At 42.5% G+C, this 16,665-nt stretch overlaps 1 protein-coding gene across 2 annotated transcripts in view; it reads left to right on the top strand.

Moving 5' to 3' along the window:
* MAPK1 (mitogen-activated protein kinase 1) overlaps positions 1 to 16,665 on the top strand; it is a 103,572-nt gene that overhangs the window by 36,500 nt on the left and 50,407 nt on the right. For both annotated transcript variants that reach the window (XM_088477827.1, XM_088477826.1), the window contains exons 2-3: positions 5,235 to 5,417; positions 9,937 to 10,126. In XM_088477827.1, the coding sequence (XP_088333953.1) occupies positions 5,235 to 5,417; positions 9,937 to 10,126 (373 nt within the window). The remainder of the gene's footprint in view (positions 1 to 5,234; positions 5,418 to 9,936; positions 10,127 to 16,665) is intronic.

Here is a 16,665-nt window from a genome sequence, read left to right as displayed (position 1 = left end):
CACGACCGCAGGTGTGCGGGACACACCCCACCTCCTCGTTTATAGATATATGATTTACAGATAGATCTGCAGATATATCTGTATAGTGTGTACCCACCTTTTAGATGAAAAACCTTTAGTCCTCTTTAGAAAAGCTCGTAATCTTAAGAATATACTAGCCACTAGCTTTTTTGTGAATTCTAGTAACCAAACTACATCTATTCAGAAAACCCTAACCGGAAAGGAAATTGTTGTTTTTTTATAAATTTAATCATAATGCACCACATGTTCACATGTGATAAACAAAACTAAATCTGTATTTTCATCTGAATTTAAGATTCAATCATTCATTAACTGTAATTCTTGTTTTATTTATTTTTTGTATTGTTCCTGTCATGTAATACGTAGGACGCACTACACGTAGCTTGAAATGTAGATATATGGAACACAGAAGGAACATCATTAACAAATGTGTTAAACAGTGTCCCTCGTCACTTTCAGGAACATCATGAAGGGGAATCCCTCTATCCTTAGTTATGGGGATTGAACATATTTCAGTTACAAGTAGAGGAGTAGACAGATTCAGAACTTTGTGCAGACAAGAAGCAGCAAGGATATTAAAACTACAATCACTTAAACCTTTGGGATTAAATGAAACGATAGATTTGGAGTTTATATATAATTTTATACAGACATATGTATGGCATATTTTTATATGCTTTGCCTCAATATAATATAATAGTGCTAAAATGCGGTTAGTACTATTGATTTAAATAGCTGTTCTTAGCAGCATTAGCATTGCTTCTGTTTTCTCATTTTGGATATTTTTTCTTTTGATATGTAAATCTGATTCTCTCTTCATTGTGCAACTCTTATTTATTTCATCAAACACCTCCCTATTAGTAGGATTCTCGTGATTGCATAGATATGGAGGTTTATTGGCCTCTATTAGAACTTAGTATTTAATTCCTGTTCTCTTTGCATTTGTATATAGATGTATTGTCTTGATATAAAAATTGTTGTTGGCATTTAGTATATCTTGTCATTTAGCAACAATGCTGGACACATCAGATTCATTTTTATACAAGCAGATTCGTTTATAGATATGATTTACTTTATTTTTGCAAACATGCACACATGCATGGATTATTTGTGTGCAGTTTTACACATACTGATGTTTTTTATACACTGTGTGTGTGTATATGTGTGTATGTGTATATATGTGTGTATATATATATATATGCGAATACAATCATTTTCTGTATAGATTATCGATCTATATTTTAAGATGTGTTAACTTGGAGTGGATGTCTTTAATTGCCGCAGAAGCATATCATTGTAGCTGTTCCAATCAATGGAGAATGGATTAAACCTGTTATCACTGATTGTTAGTCGTATTTAAACAGTCAATTAGCCCACAAGCTACCTCCCTTTTTGAGAGAGCCTCCACGTGAGGAGAAACGTGTTAAGGATACAGAAGAAATTTCTCTAAAGGCCCCCATACATCAGCAATTGATTGCAGCAATCGTGCAATTTGCAATAGCTTGTGTATAAAAATCTCTCCCTTTTTCAATCGATTGTGGCAATTCTGCAAATCGATTTGAAAAAGGAAAAGATTTTTATACACAATCAATTGCTGATGTATGGGGGCTTTAAGATAAACTCACTGGACCTGAGAATCAACCTATTTCTTATTGGACCTTGGATTTAAACCACAAAATGCGGACATTCCATTTAAGGGTGAGTATACAGATGCCAGACTTGAGACTCCGCTGCTCTGTTTGCCCCTCACCTGATTACAATTATTATGGAAGCTGGTATTAGAGGGTGCATGCTGCTTTAACTGAGAGTGAATACCCAGTCGCTGTATTAAGTACATTCTTGTTCCACTGCAATTTATTGTGAAGACTGACCCTGCTCTCATTACTTTGTTGGAGACGCTGGGCAACTGCTGGAATACGCTGGGTCTCCTGATAAACTGTGCGGCTCTATCTGGTGCATACGGATGATCTGGACACTCTCACACTCTCACATACAGCCTAATTAGTGAGGAGCTAGATCATTTCCTACATTATACTAATCCAGGATTGTGAGTATATGAAATCCACTCAGGACATTCTATAAAAAGGATCTTCTAGGAGTGTCACTAGAACTTTAATACAGTAACGTATTAATTTTCCTGCATCATTGTCTGCTACATTATAGAATCATTGTGGCTACATAAATATCAATAATTTTAAACATCGGCACCTATTTATTTAGTACTGTGTGGAATCAGGATATATAGGCTATCTTTTAGGCCCCTGCTGAGATTCATTGTACTGTTTGGATATTTAATTATGTACATGTGAATGAATGTTTTTTTTTTTTTTTTTTTTTTATAAAGGATGAGTATTTTGCATGTTTATTGTGATTAAAATTATTAATCTTTATTGCTTTGTCTGATAAGCGCCACCTCACACCATTTATTAGGGCTTTGCACTACTACTGCATTTGGCGGTCTTATGTAGGTGTCCATTTAGGGCCCTTTAAAGTGCAGATATCTGCCCTCGATTCTCTTTCAACGCAAATTGGCCCTCATACCTGAGGTGCAGATTTTTTTTCTTCTGGGAGTGTTACGGGTGTAGCCACATTTTGGTTCCACCTACAATTCCCTGGGACTTAAATTTGGTATAATATGTTCCTTCGGTCTTCCATGTTTGAACTGCTTGCTGGGGTAACTATAAAGTATTTTGTCTTGGCAGACTGTTCTCCTGGCATTGGCTTCAGCCCGTCGGGTTTTCGTAGTTGGGGGGGGCTCTGTCTTGAAAGCCCCCATACCTTCTCTTTCATGATCATAGGGCGGATTTTGAATATAGTTCTTTCTGTGTTTGAAAGCCAGATTGAAACTGATTAAAGATGATTGTTTTGTGAATGCTGCTAATGTAGTTAATTAATTCCAAGAAAATATTGACAGTATTAATTTTAAACAGGTCTGAAGTTTTAAATAAAACTTCTGTTTTCACTATGTTTGATTAGGATGACTCCAAGGGGGGAATTCAATAGTTTTTTGGAGCGCCTTAACTAATGGGCGTCTATCGGAGCAAATCAATTGTTTCTTCGATAGACGTCCATTAGTGTTTAACGCGCCCAGAAGCACCAGGTTTAGACACTCAAAACTTCTAATCCCAACTAAACTCCTGGTTTGGGCGCCCAAACTATGGACTTTGCACGCATTTTTTCTCGCACATCAGGAGGCTGTGAGAAAAATGTCTGTTGCAGCTAATGGACATCTACCAGACAAATAATTGAATTGCTCTGATAGACGCCCATTAGTTAAGACGCACAAAAAACAATTGAATTCCCCCCTAACTATTGTCCATTAATTTGAAAATTTGTCCAAATGATATAGAATGTATTAAGGAGGAGGCAGTAGGTTTAGCAATGAATATGGCACTACGGTGTGCAAATTTTATTGCAACTTGTGAATTCTACATTGATTTTGAACAGTAAAATTATCACTCAACATCTTCATTACATACTGCAAGAAATAGGCATTGGTTCATCTGTGTTGGTTTTTTTAGAATGTACTCAAGCAAGGTATCTGAATTATGTTTAGCTGTGTTTTACCAGTAAAGATTTGGCACACCAAGCAGTGTTCATTGTCTGCACTAAAAATCTGTTTTAAGGCAGCATTGTCTTTCAATGATACATTTGGGTTGCTGATGGCAAGAGGGCTCCAATAAATGACTTATAAAATGGGGCAGAATCAATTCAGTGCGCTGTTGATTGTGCCAGGAGGGAGCTCCCAAAGCTATTCAATTCAATGTGCTGTTAGGGTGACTAAATTATTTCTTCTTGCACCCTCCTAAGGATACGAGGAGAAATCTGACTAAAGTGCCGTCCGTAAGGCTGATCGCCGGTCTAGAGCTGGCTGCAAGCTAGCAAACAGCCTCGCTGCCGGCACTTTAGTCTTAGAATGGCGATTCTCGCGATTAAACACCCAAGTTAAGTTCGTGAACCGGCATTCTCCGACTTAAGTGATTTGTAGTCGGACTAAACTGCGTGGTGAATTGAATACCTCTGGGACCAACTTCCTGCCGCTGTTCACCTCGTTCCTAATTGAATCACCCAAAAATAGTGGAGAATTCCGTAGCCATTGGCATTTTACAAAAAGTCAGGGAAGATGTGCCTCCAATAAAAAATAATCCTAAAAGTCATATGCCTAAAGTCATGTTCTAGGAACATTAGCTACTGGTTTCCAAGAATTTCACCAGCCTCGTATCTGTGGAGTGTGTGAAGTAAGCTTTCCATCTCTTCCACAGCCTCTGTGGTGGTTTATGTAAAGAAGTGCAAACAAAGGCAAGATGTGTCCCCCACTCCCTAATGCTTCAGAATGGAGTATTGCAGATTTATAGAAATACTGAGGGGGTGGGGTGCACTGACATGCAGGATCGGTGTCTGGTTTCAATTTGATTTTAAAAAAGGAGAGTTAGGTCACCAAAGAAATGTTCAAGAGTAAAATAGTATGGACTGTTAGGATATGAATTTAGAAGTTTTTACAGACAAATAACTTCTGCATGATTACTAAAAACTTCAAATAGAATATAGTGGGTGGGATAGAATTCAATCAGTTGTTTTGAGCGGTGGCTCTGACTGATGGGCGCTTAACAAAGCAATTTAATTGTTCCTCCATTCAGGTGTGATGGCTACTGGCACTGACAGCCTCCTGAGGCGGCGAGCAGAAATGTGCGATGAGTCCGTGGTTTGGGTGCCCTAACCAGGACTTTAGACTAGTTTAACCATTTTACGTTGCTAACCCCAGTCTAATTGGGCACGACAAGCGCTATAAATAATTGCCCATCAAAACTGGTAAATTGCTACATTGAGCACCCATTAAGTAGCAAGGCTAAAAAAATAATTTTTAATCGCCTTCAAAGTAAATGATTGAACGATCATCGTTCTAACTCAGAAACTAAACTGTTTTTTTCAACGAACGATAACGACGTCGCTATAGTTAAACCTTTCAAAAAATCGTTACGTGTTTATGCACCTTTAGATAGAATAGGTTGCTTTGCTCTTTCTCTGTACATTGAGAAATGTCTTTATTAATTTCAGTTGGCAGTTTCATGCCACGTGTCATGGTGTGCCATGCCTTTACAGGTAAAGAATTAATTGTATTATATAAACCTTTTTTTACCCAAGTTTATTTGTAATGTAGAATATTTTACCTCTCAATGTGAAGACTTCAGTGCATCTTTATTTTTTCTCTTTAGTTCTGCATATGACAACGTGAACAAAGTGCGGGTTGCTATCAAGAAAATCAGCCCCTTTGAGCATCAAACGTACTGCCAGAGAACACTGAGGGAGATCAAAATCTTATTGCGCTTTAAACATGAGAATATTATTGGAATAAATGACATTATTCGAGCTTCAACCATCGAGCAAATGAAAGATGTGTATCCTTTGTTATAATGACTGCTGCTGCTGATTTATTTATTTTTTTTTAACCTTTTTTCCACTTTTATAAATGCACAGTGGTAACTATGGAGGCAGTTGCCTCAATTAATTATGAGGCAAGAACTATTGTGGCAGTGTTCTCCCCAGAAAATGTTAACTGCCAAGAGGCATTAACTACTTAACTGGCATGGTCGCATAGGATGCAGCCACAACCTGCCCGCTGCGTCCCCTGCCTTGTAAAGAGAAAATCCATTCTGCATATGCGGAGAACTGATATCATCTTGACCCCCCAGGCAGTGATGCAGCAGTCTGAGACTGCAGAAATCGCACACCAGAATGCTGTGCGAACGACATTCTGGAGCACATTTGCTGTGGACAAAAGTGCGAGATGGGGATCTGTAGTCCCCCCCCCCCCTCCTCCCCCACGAGCATCAGTCCCCCCTGACACACACTCTACTGTGCCCTGGAGGTGGGGAGGGGTGATACCCCATGGTAGGAGGTAGTTAAACTCCTTCGGTGGAATCCCGTGGTTGGGTTTTAAAACATTGCCTCTTGTAAAGGGGTGTGGTGTGTGGGAGGGTTCTGTTAATAGGAACTGAGACGGATGGGCAATAAGCGTCCCTCCAGCTGTTGCTGAACTACACATCCCAGCATGCCTTTCAACAGTTTTAGCATGGCTAAATATCAAAACTGTGCCCAAAGAGTTCTGGCTCATTTCCCCACATTTGCACCCCAATATAGCAATTTTGCACTTGCAATTCGCCTGCCTATATGTGGTTAACCTTTTTTGCCTTTTTTTCCATGTAAAGTTTTCGCGTGGGCGAAAAAACATCCTTGGATTGAATACGGAGAAAAGTAGAAAACGGGCAAAAAGCGCTCTCTGCAAACTTTTCTCCAAATGGCACTTTTTGTGGCTACTTGAATCCGGCCCTATGTCGGAGAATGCCATTTCTGGCGACTTGACATGGGTGAACCGGCATTCTCCAACTAAAGTGCCGTCCGCGAGACTGTTAGCCATGCCAAGCAGGAAAACGGGCGCGAGGCCAGCACTTTTGTCGAATTTCTCCTCGCACCATCAGGGGTGCGAGAAGAAATCCTTTAGTCGGACCAAACAGCGCAGTGAGTTGAATAGCTCCGGGAGCTCCCTCCCAGGGCTATTCAGCATCTCGTTGAATTGAATCGAGCCCAAAGAAGGGATCTCAGTTACTGTGTGTCACAGTAATGTAAGAGCAACTCTGATTTTGGCCATCTGACCCGTGGAGCAGGATAGTGCCGGGTAGCATGTAAAAAAAAAAATCCGACTGGAGCGCCTGTGGAATTGATCCTGGGGAGAACATTGTGTGGTGATCAGTCTCACAATATGACGATAGCTTAAAGCGTTTTAGGAAGTCTGAATATGTAAATATTAACTTAAATGAGGAATTTAAACAATAGTTGTGAAGTCAGAAAAAATGTATAGAAAGACTTCGATTTTACATTGTTACAAAACAAAATATATATTTGTATTTGACCATATAGTAAATGCAATGTCATTATACTGCAGACTCTTCTTGAAGTGCTTATTCATCAACATCACATGTAGTTCCCTAATGCTATTTAATTGTTGTGGGCGGCCAGCCCCGAGGCTACACTTATCGTAGATTTCTGCTCACATCCTCCTGAGGTGCAAGCAGAAATTCATGTAAAGTAGACCTTTGGGGCTGGTTGTGACTGCTGGGCGCACCTTAACTTGTTTCTCCTTCATCCACTAGGGGACACTGGAGCATATAAGAGTGGGGTATAGACTGGTGTGAGTGGAGCCTGGCACTTTAAATTTCTTCAGAAGTGTAGTTGGCTCCTCCCCCTCTATACCCAACCCGACTTCAGTCTATGTGCCTGAGAGGAGCGGTTGCACAGATGGCTGTCTCCAGCCCTTTCTATTTTTTACTTTATTTTTATTCTATTCTACAGGCAGACTGTATGACCACAGTCTGCCTGCAACGTGGGAAGTCGCTGGACTCTGAGGACCCGCCAAAGTTCACGCGCTCGTGTCCGTAACCCTGGCCACACACACTGGCCACTATCAGAGAGGGACCCGCCATAGCGCGCATTCTTGTGTCCGGGACCATGGGTAATAGCCTGGCCACTGGACACAATCAGAGGGGAGACACGCCACAGCGGACGCGCTAGTGTCCGGGTCTCCATTACCACCCACGCATCGGCGTCAGGACTGGTAAGTATGCCCCAGTCCCCTTGTTAGAAAGGGGGATGGGTAATGTAGCGTGGGTACCACAAGGAATTCACTACACCTGGGGCTTTACAGCACATCTGCCCGGGCTCCCGACTTATCCTGTGAACCGGGAGTCCGTCTCACAGGGAGCTGACTATAGCAGCTGACATGTGGCGCTGCTCTGTGTGGGTCCCTGTCCCAGCACATGACAGGGAGAGAGGCTGGTTTATTATTACCCGGCTAGGCAGAGTTTCACTCTGCGCAGGCACACACTTGTTGGCTGCCAGTCATCAGAAGGGAGCTTCTCCCCTGGCAGGGACACTTTGTACTTCAGAATGCTCGACTTAACTGCGTGTGCTGGGAGACCCGCCACTTGCGGTCGGTTCTGGGTCCCCGAGGTACGCCACGCTTACTCCACATAGCGTGCTACTCAGGATACATGGGGGAGTTCCCGTGCTCAGTTCCTGCTCTAGTTGCCGGCGGTAAGGTGGAGGTAAGTAGAGGTTTCCCCGTGAGGTCAGAGCGCTACAGCCCCTAAACCGGACATAGCCATACGGTGTCCATCTGAGCACCTCATTCCCCGCCAATAGCAGGTAACAGCCGCGTCTGTTAATAACATGGTGAAGGATGGCCGGGGCATGCATCAGCGCGGCAAAAGGACAGCCGTCCACGTGCTGTACATGAGAGAGGGAGACATTCCCAATGGTAGTCGCTGGTGCTCTAGTACATCCTCATATACAGAAGATGTACAGAGCATATAGCTTTATATAATTCTGAGTTCCTCAGAGCTACAAGCAGCTATTTCAGCTCAGTTTGCCTGCTGGGACTCATGTTCCTTTACAGTAAGCCGCCTTATTCTGGGGACAAGAATAACTAAGAAAATAAAGCCTGACGGGATCTGCAGTCCAACAACTGAGTACGATCTGAAAAATTCTGATTGGCCTTTTCACATCACGTAATCGGAAATTCAGGATTGAGACTTGAATGGACTAGATAATCATGTGACCATGGAGAAAGGGATTATGGGATTTTTTTTAGTCTTTTTGATGGTTTAGAAGGTGATAACAAAAAATTACTAAAATGAGTCTTAATGGCCTTTTATAAATTAACTTGATAGGACATTGAATGTATGTAGAGTACTTCCTTTCACAAAATGAGTTTTACTTCTAAATAGCATCTGAAAACAATGTTTATTAAGGGCTGAAATGGTCCAACCAGAGAAGGTGGGGGGTGGGGGGGGGGCTTAAAAATTTGACCCGACACACACTTGTTTGTGTCTTAAGGTTCATTTGAACCGAAACGCGTTGACAAGGAGGTGTTTGCCGTGTCTATCTGCAGACGGTGATTCATGTGAGGATTGTTGTGGACCATGCTAAGGTCATATATATCCTCCAAATCCTCACCATTTAGTTATACGACGATATGTGCATGTACTGTTTTTTATCTGGAATTTTTTTTATTGGGACTTTGTTTTTATTCATTAAATATTTTTTCTATTTGGATTCATATATAAGCCTCCTACATTTTATCGAAAGGATCATATATTAAAGAAACCCTGATACGCATGAACCAAGAGGAGACTAATGTAAGTACTACTCATAAATGAAGTGTATGATGGGGGATAAGAACTATTAAAGATACCTTTTACGTGCATGATGCAAGATAGCATTAATGTAAGTGGGACATTTTGAAATAAGAAGAAACGTGCTGACAAACTACATTGAAAAGATACCTTTTATGTGTAAGAAACAAGACACATTTGATGTGAGTGTGTTCCATATGGGAACCCCAGAAAAAGGAACCATTGGTTACGAGGATTACAGCTTCCCCTTTTTTATTTCTTCTGAATAACCAATATGATTGTTTGTTGTCTGGCTAATTATTGTTATACATACTCTATTCACAAATTGGTAATACATTGTAGCGTTCACATATGCTCTTCTTAAGAACCTTTTCAATTCTGATGTATTGTATAATTTACTGTAGCTGCAATTACAAACTCCGACAAAAAGTAGTTTGGTTGAAGCACAGTGGGTTTATTTACTTTTTGTTGGTTATTTGTACTTTTCAACCATGGGTTCCTTTGGTACCTCTTATGTGCTGTTCTCTGTGCTGCCACAGTTTTTCAGACAGGCAGTTATTTTACCACAAAGACGAGTGCGTGTCTGGGTGTTAGATGCAGGCTCTTTAGTGTGAATAATGTGGTTTATCCATTATTCTGGTATCTATCCCTTTTTATTTGTACCCCAATGCAATTCAAATAAATTGAATGTTTGACAGCACTGCTTTCCTTACATAAACACTTACAGGTACATTGTTCAGGACCTTATGGAGACTGACCTGTACAAACTCCTAAAGACCCAGCACCTTAGCAATGACCACATTTGTTACTTCCTCTATCAAATCCTGAGAGGACTGAAATACATTCATTCAGCCAATGTTTTACATCGTGATCTTAAACCGTCAAATTTGCTGCTTAACACTACCTGTGATCTCAAGGTATGTAGTTTTTCTTATTACTAGATTAAATGGTTTTCTCATGTTGTATAAATGAAATGTAGTTATTAGACCTGCGTCCAGGATGCCGCTGGTCTAAATCCCGACACAGGACTTAAGATATGCGTCAAAATACCAACCCGATGGCAGAATGCAGGAGGACGCCATCCCGGACAAGGTAAGTCCTCGGCGTCTTGGCAGTTAGCCGCAGGGAGGGAGGTTAGATCTAGGCACCCACCTAGGAAGGTTTAGGGTTAGGCTAGGGGAAGGGGGGGGGGGGTTGGGTGGTTAGGCGCCATTAGAGCAAGGTTAGGGTTAGGCACCCCCTGAGAGAGGGTTAGGGTGCAGGAAGGTAGAGTTAGGCAACACCAAGGGAGGGTTAGGGGAGGGAGTGGGGAGAGTTGGGATACTTGCCAGTCGGGATCTCCTCCTGTCGGGCTTCCGCAGCCAATCCCATTCCGTGTAAATGATTGATATTAATACTAACGTGAGAAACTTTTTTATTAGTGTTGTAATTTGTTGCATTTTAAATCTCCTGTGCACTTATGAGGATAAGTCATGTAAATGTAAGAAGGAATAACACCTCCCTAAGCAGATGTAGTTATGTGATTTCCATTAGATGCCCGATATACAGTAAAACAAAAAGCAACAATAGTGTGATGGTCATAATAACAAATGAAATTAATAAAGATCAACAAAAGAACAATGTGAAGATGGATTTTTCAGGATTTCAATGTGACCCTTTAGAATGACAGTTTGACACTAAAAAATTACATTGAAACCCTGAAAAATCTTCATTGAATATAATTGTATCACAGTGATGACCAGTTTCCCTAATTGGTCATTAAGGGTAGTGTCCAAGGGGTTCTGCACTAAGTTCATACAGTGTTACCTTAAAATAGAGATTTTGCACAACTTTTCACCTTTTGGCTATGGAGTATCTGCAGATGCGAAAAACTGAAGTATAATTTCGCACGATAAGACTTTTTTTTTTTTTTTGCCAAAAAGCGGCTTATCACAGTTAGAACAATTGAATTTGGCCCTTGGTAGTGACTCAGGGAGGAGGATAAAATGAGTTTTATTTTGGACAAGATGAGCTTTATGTAGCTTTGTAACATCCATGAGGAGATTGTAGTATGTTTGGTTCGAAACAAACAGACACACGTTATAAATTATACACAGACACACGCTATAAATTATACACAGACACACGCTATAAATTATACACAGACACACGCTATAAATTATACACAGACACACGCTATAAATTATACACAGACACACGCTATAAATTATACACAGACACACGCTATAAATTATACACATACACACGCTATAAATTATACACATACACACGCTATAAATTATACACATACACACGCTATAAATTATACACATACACACGCTATAAATTATACACATACACACGCTATAAATTATACACATACACACGCTATAAATTATACACATACACACGCTATAAATTATACACATACACACGCTATAAATTATACACATACACCCGTTATATAATTTATTATATGAGCCTTGGGTTCTGTGGTGTGCCTAAAAACTCCCCTGTGTACAGAGCCCAGGTGAAGCTGAGGCACCCAAGGAGGCCAGGCTAGGAAGCCAGTGTCCATACCTTTTTTTTTTTTTATTTTTTATTTTTTTTATTCTTGCTGTATTGCATTTTGCTTTCAAAAGTATTCTCAAAACTGCAAACCACATTACTTGACATTGTAGGTGTAGCACTACAACTACCCGCATGTATCACAGTAACTGACTGCCCTTTAATTGTCTTTGATTAGGTCTCAAAGTTGGGTGTGGTGCAGAATGGAGATACCTTTTGCAAACACTTTTTCTTCATCAGGAATAAACTTGGGTTTTCTTCTATTAACCCCTTCAGCTGCAAACTGTTGTTTCACTTCACAAACACTTGCTTTTGTTTGCAGCAACACTCGAACAACTTTTGTAGACCTATTTTTAACTTTCATCTGCTCCAAAGATAAAATGTTTCCACTTAACATTTGCGATTCAACACAAATTTTGCATCTCTTCTTTTTGGACATGCACTTTTCTGTTCAAACAACAATTAACTACAGGCTTTGTTTCACTAGCCAACATTCACTTGAGTCCTGTCTGCTGCTGATCTGCTATAATCTACATTTTCCTGCATAGATCTCATGTAAGCCAATTGTCCACCATTATGTGACAATTTGTTGATTAGCTCGGCAGAAGGGTCAGTGATGCGGTGTCTAGGTGCTTGATTAAGGGCAGCACACGCCATTGGAGCAGATATGAACCAAATAATATTAGTTGTTTTACTGTTGGCAGCATGCAGAATCCTAAAACAAAAAAAGCCTACCCCTCACTCAGTGCACTACCTCACTTCTTGATATCTCTCTCTCTCTCTGTCCTCACCAGAGCAAGTATCAGCAACAAATTGTTTTAATGCTTACATATCCATTCATGTGTCAGAACCTTTCCTCCTCTACACACCTTTGTCTCTCACCTATCCACGCTGCTGTGTCTCCTCCCCCACCCACACCACTTTTATCCCATCTGCAGAGTTCTATTTTCTGATTTGACCTCAGTTGCATAGATTGCATGTGTGTATTCCAATGAGCACACAATTCTGTGAATTGGCAGCTCCACCATTTTGTGACAGCAATCTCATTCTGTGAGAATGCCGAATCTGCAGTTAACTACATGGTGTGATGGCATACATATCTGTATTGCGCAAGGAACACTTCCATTAAGGCGTCAGCCTTAATGATCGTAATTTCATTGCTTTTTGAAGTTTGAGTGGCAGAAAATCAATAGGTTTTCTGAATTTTCAGATCATGTCTAAGCTGCCTTAATGGGACATGTGAAACTGTAAGGTTTTTTTGTCTATGGAATTTCATAGCTTTTTTAAAATTTATTAACTATCAGGGTTTGGATGAGCAAACCTGGCCACCTGCAGGAGAGAAGGGCAACAAAATGGTACACTAACGCCGGTGGATGAGGGGTCAGCACACAGGAGGTTGGTCAGGGAGGTGCAGAGTGCAAGACTGCTGTAGGCGTGTGGGGTAGTGGCAGCAGCAGCGGTGGTGCAGAGCAGTGGCAGATGTGCAGTGCAAAGGGGGCATCAGTGGGTGACAGTGGGCTCACTGGTAGTGCGTATGCACGTGAGAAATTCAAATCAATAAGTCACAGATGCACGAATGCAGCAGTGAGATCCATCTATGCATCTGTTTAAAAATTGAATGTGTAAAAAAATAAAAAGGCGTAGCCCCGCCCCCTAGAAGACAACCAGCACAGTACTGGTTGTGCTACATACAGGGGACAAGCGACGTAGGGGTTCCCCGTTTGAAGCACAACCAGCACAAGGCTTTTGAGAACCAGTCCTGGTTGCCAAAATATGGGGGAGCAAATGACGTAGGGGTCCCCTGTATTTAGCGCACCTAGCACTGGGCTCTGAGTCGGTCCTGGTTCTGGAAATACAGGGGGGGGAAAAATGTATAGGGTCCCCCTGTATTTCCCAGAACAAGCGCCGGACCCTTTCTAGCAGGGGGGTGATGCCACAGCCAGGGGAGCCCTTTCACTGGGCCCCCAGCCGAAACATCACCCGTGACTGCTAGTCAGCCCAGGCCGGGGATCCCAGGAGAGTTGGGGACCCCACCAATAAAGGGGCCCCTCCTCTCCAGGGCACCCCAGGCTGATGGCTCGGGGCTATCTCCAGCACCCCTGGGCGCTGGGTTGATTTGTGTTGTGTGGTGCATATGAATATTTAAATAGTCTTTTGCAGTAGTGCTATAGGTCCCAGCAGGCATCCCCCCGCATACTGTTACTTGGAGAACCACAAGTACCTTCAGGCGGGCACTAAGGGCCTACTGGTACCTATTGTACCCCTACAAAAGAAATATTAAAGTAAAACAGTCAGACACCGTTTTTTTTTATATTTTATTTAACGGGATCTTCAACTGGGGGGCAGCAGCCTTAAGCTCTTTTACATGGCTGCCGCTCCCCCAGGACTTCTATGGCGTCTTCACCTGGAGGGCGATGGCCTTTAAGCTCTTTTTCCTGGCCATCGCCCATCCAGGGCTTCCGCGGCGTCTTCGGCAGCTCTTCTCTGCTGCCTCCCTGCTGCCGACTGAGTGCATGGCAACTCGCGCTGGCAGTATTTAAGCCATTCGAGGGGGCGGGGCGTTTATGTCGTGAGCTGTGATTGGCTCACGGTGGCCATTTTATGAATTTAAAAAATGGCGCTGAGGCGCCATTTTTGAAAAGGGCACGCTCGGTTCTCACCGTTGAATTCAATGGTGAGAACCACTCATTGGGTAAGAGGCAGAAGGCTCGCCTCTCAGCCAATGAGCGCTCTGCCCCGGGATTTCTGGACTGAAACGGGTAGTAGTAGTGTCCTTAGAGGAGCCCTTAGAGGACACTACTAATGTCCGTCAGCTCGGGTAATTCGTGTTTGTTTTTTTTTGCCAAGACCCAGGATTTGCCTATTTTGGAACGAAGAGGACAGTTCCACGCATAGGAGGAGGTGAGTATGAAATTTTTTATTACAGGTACACCATTGGATTACCTACTGGAGAAGAGGACAGAATGGCTTCAGGGATGCATAGGTGAGTATGTGAGTGTGTGTGCATGCATGTTTTAATAAAATTATACTTTTCTACAGTGTGTTGTGTTTTTTTTAATATTGCTTTTGTTGTGGAACTACAGCTACCACCACGCCTGTAATGCCCCGCATGCTGATAATTGTGGTTCTCCAAGTATCCACATGCGGGGGAGACTTGCTGGGGAACACTAGTTCCACAGCAAAAGACAATATTTAAAATTTAATTGCACCATACTTTATATAATCAACCCGGCACCCACCGCCCAGGGGTGTCGGGGATAGCCCCGGGCTATCATTCTGGGCCTGGGGTGCCCTGGAGAGGGGTACCCTTTATTGGGGGGGGGTCTTCAACTCCCCAGGGAACCCCAACCTGGGCTGACTAGTGGTCAGGGGTGATGCTGCGGCTGGGGGCCGGTGCAAGGGCTCTCCCCTGGCTGTGGCATCGCCTCCCCGCTAGAAAGAGTCCGGTGCTGGTTCTGGAAAATACAGGGTGGGCCCTATGCATTTTTTGCCCCTGTATTTCCAGAACCAGAACCGGCTCAGAGCACCGTGTTGGTTGTGCTAAATACGGGTGACACCTACGTCATTTGTCCCCCATATTTTGGCAACCAGGACTGGTTCTGATAAGCCTGGTGCTGGTTGTGCTTCATAGGGGGAACCCCTACGTCGTTTGTCCCTTGTATTTAGCACAACCAATACTGGGGCTCCAAAGCTCGGGGCTGGTTGGTTTTTTGGGGAGGGGGCCACGCCATTTTTTTTTTTTTTTTTTTTATTTTTACACTTTTTTATTTTTAAACACAGAAGCACAGACTGGTCTCACTGACCCGTCCGTGCTTCTGTGTGTGTTTGTTTTTTAAACACAGATGCAGGTATCGCGGAATTTTCAGATCCAAGCCTGCATCTGTGTGCTGCTACCTCCCCCGGGTCCTAACGCCTGCACCGCTAACGCCGGCTTCCTGCCCCCCGGTCCCGGCCGCAAACGACTGCCATCTTGCTGCACCCAAGTGAAGCCACTATGACTACACCTGCTGGAGGCTCCTACTGAGGCTGCGCAGCAAGTTGAAAAGTCCTATCTGTACAATGGCGTATAATAGGTAATAGTTTAAAAACTGTAACTTTCTAATTTACCTGAACCCCAAAAGCATGTACCCTGGCACAATAGCTACCTAATAAAACAAACCCCAAGTCTAAATTCACCCCCTACCCTGAGTTATGCCTTTCCAAAAACCCCCATTGACTATATCATAAAAGTGGTCCTAACTGAGTGTCTGAAAAATGTGACAGTTGGAGCTTTAGATTACTCCCAAATCCTCATTTTTTTTTTTTTTTGTTTATGGCCTGAAATTTGGCATGCAGTGCCGTGCGACAGTTTTACCCGGCCCCACCAAATTTCAACTCTGTACCTCCTATAGCTTTCGAGGTGTAGCCCCTTAAACACGGAATTCTCTCTATGGAAAAATCCATTTTTTTTAGATGCAGCCTTAATATAAGGGCATGACTGTGCCCTTATAATATATATTCCCAGAATCCCTGGCACTCCTCACATCCTGCTGAATAGTAACTTGCACCGGTGCCATCCATGGGGTATGATCCCCCTACATAGCCAAAGAATTCCAAGGCGGCATTCAGCGTCTGGATAACAAGTGATATTCTTTATTCCAACATTTCGAGCTACACGCTCGTCATCAGGGGACGAGCATGTAGCTGATGACCCTGATGTCGAGTGTGTAGCTTGAAACGTTGGAATAAAGAATATCACTTGTTACCCAGACGCTGAGTGCCACCTTGGAATTCTTTGGCTATATGTTATATCAATGTAATAGTCTCTCTCTGCCTCTCGTGATATACCAAGTACAAATGATGGCGGCACTCAAGTCTTGTGAAAAAAATTTGTATTCGAAGTGTCACAAATAGACCGACGTTTCAGAGC

Source organism: Taudactylus pleione, unplaced genomic scaffold (genome assembly GCF_031769625.1).
Source record: "Taudactylus pleione unplaced genomic scaffold, aTauple2 ptg000205l, whole genome shotgun sequence".
Classification (NCBI taxonomy): Eukaryota; Metazoa; Chordata; class Amphibia; order Anura; family Myobatrachidae; genus Taudactylus; species Taudactylus pleione.
Note: the sequence above shows the minus strand (reverse complement) of the source record. Positions and strands in the feature narration are given on the sequence as shown.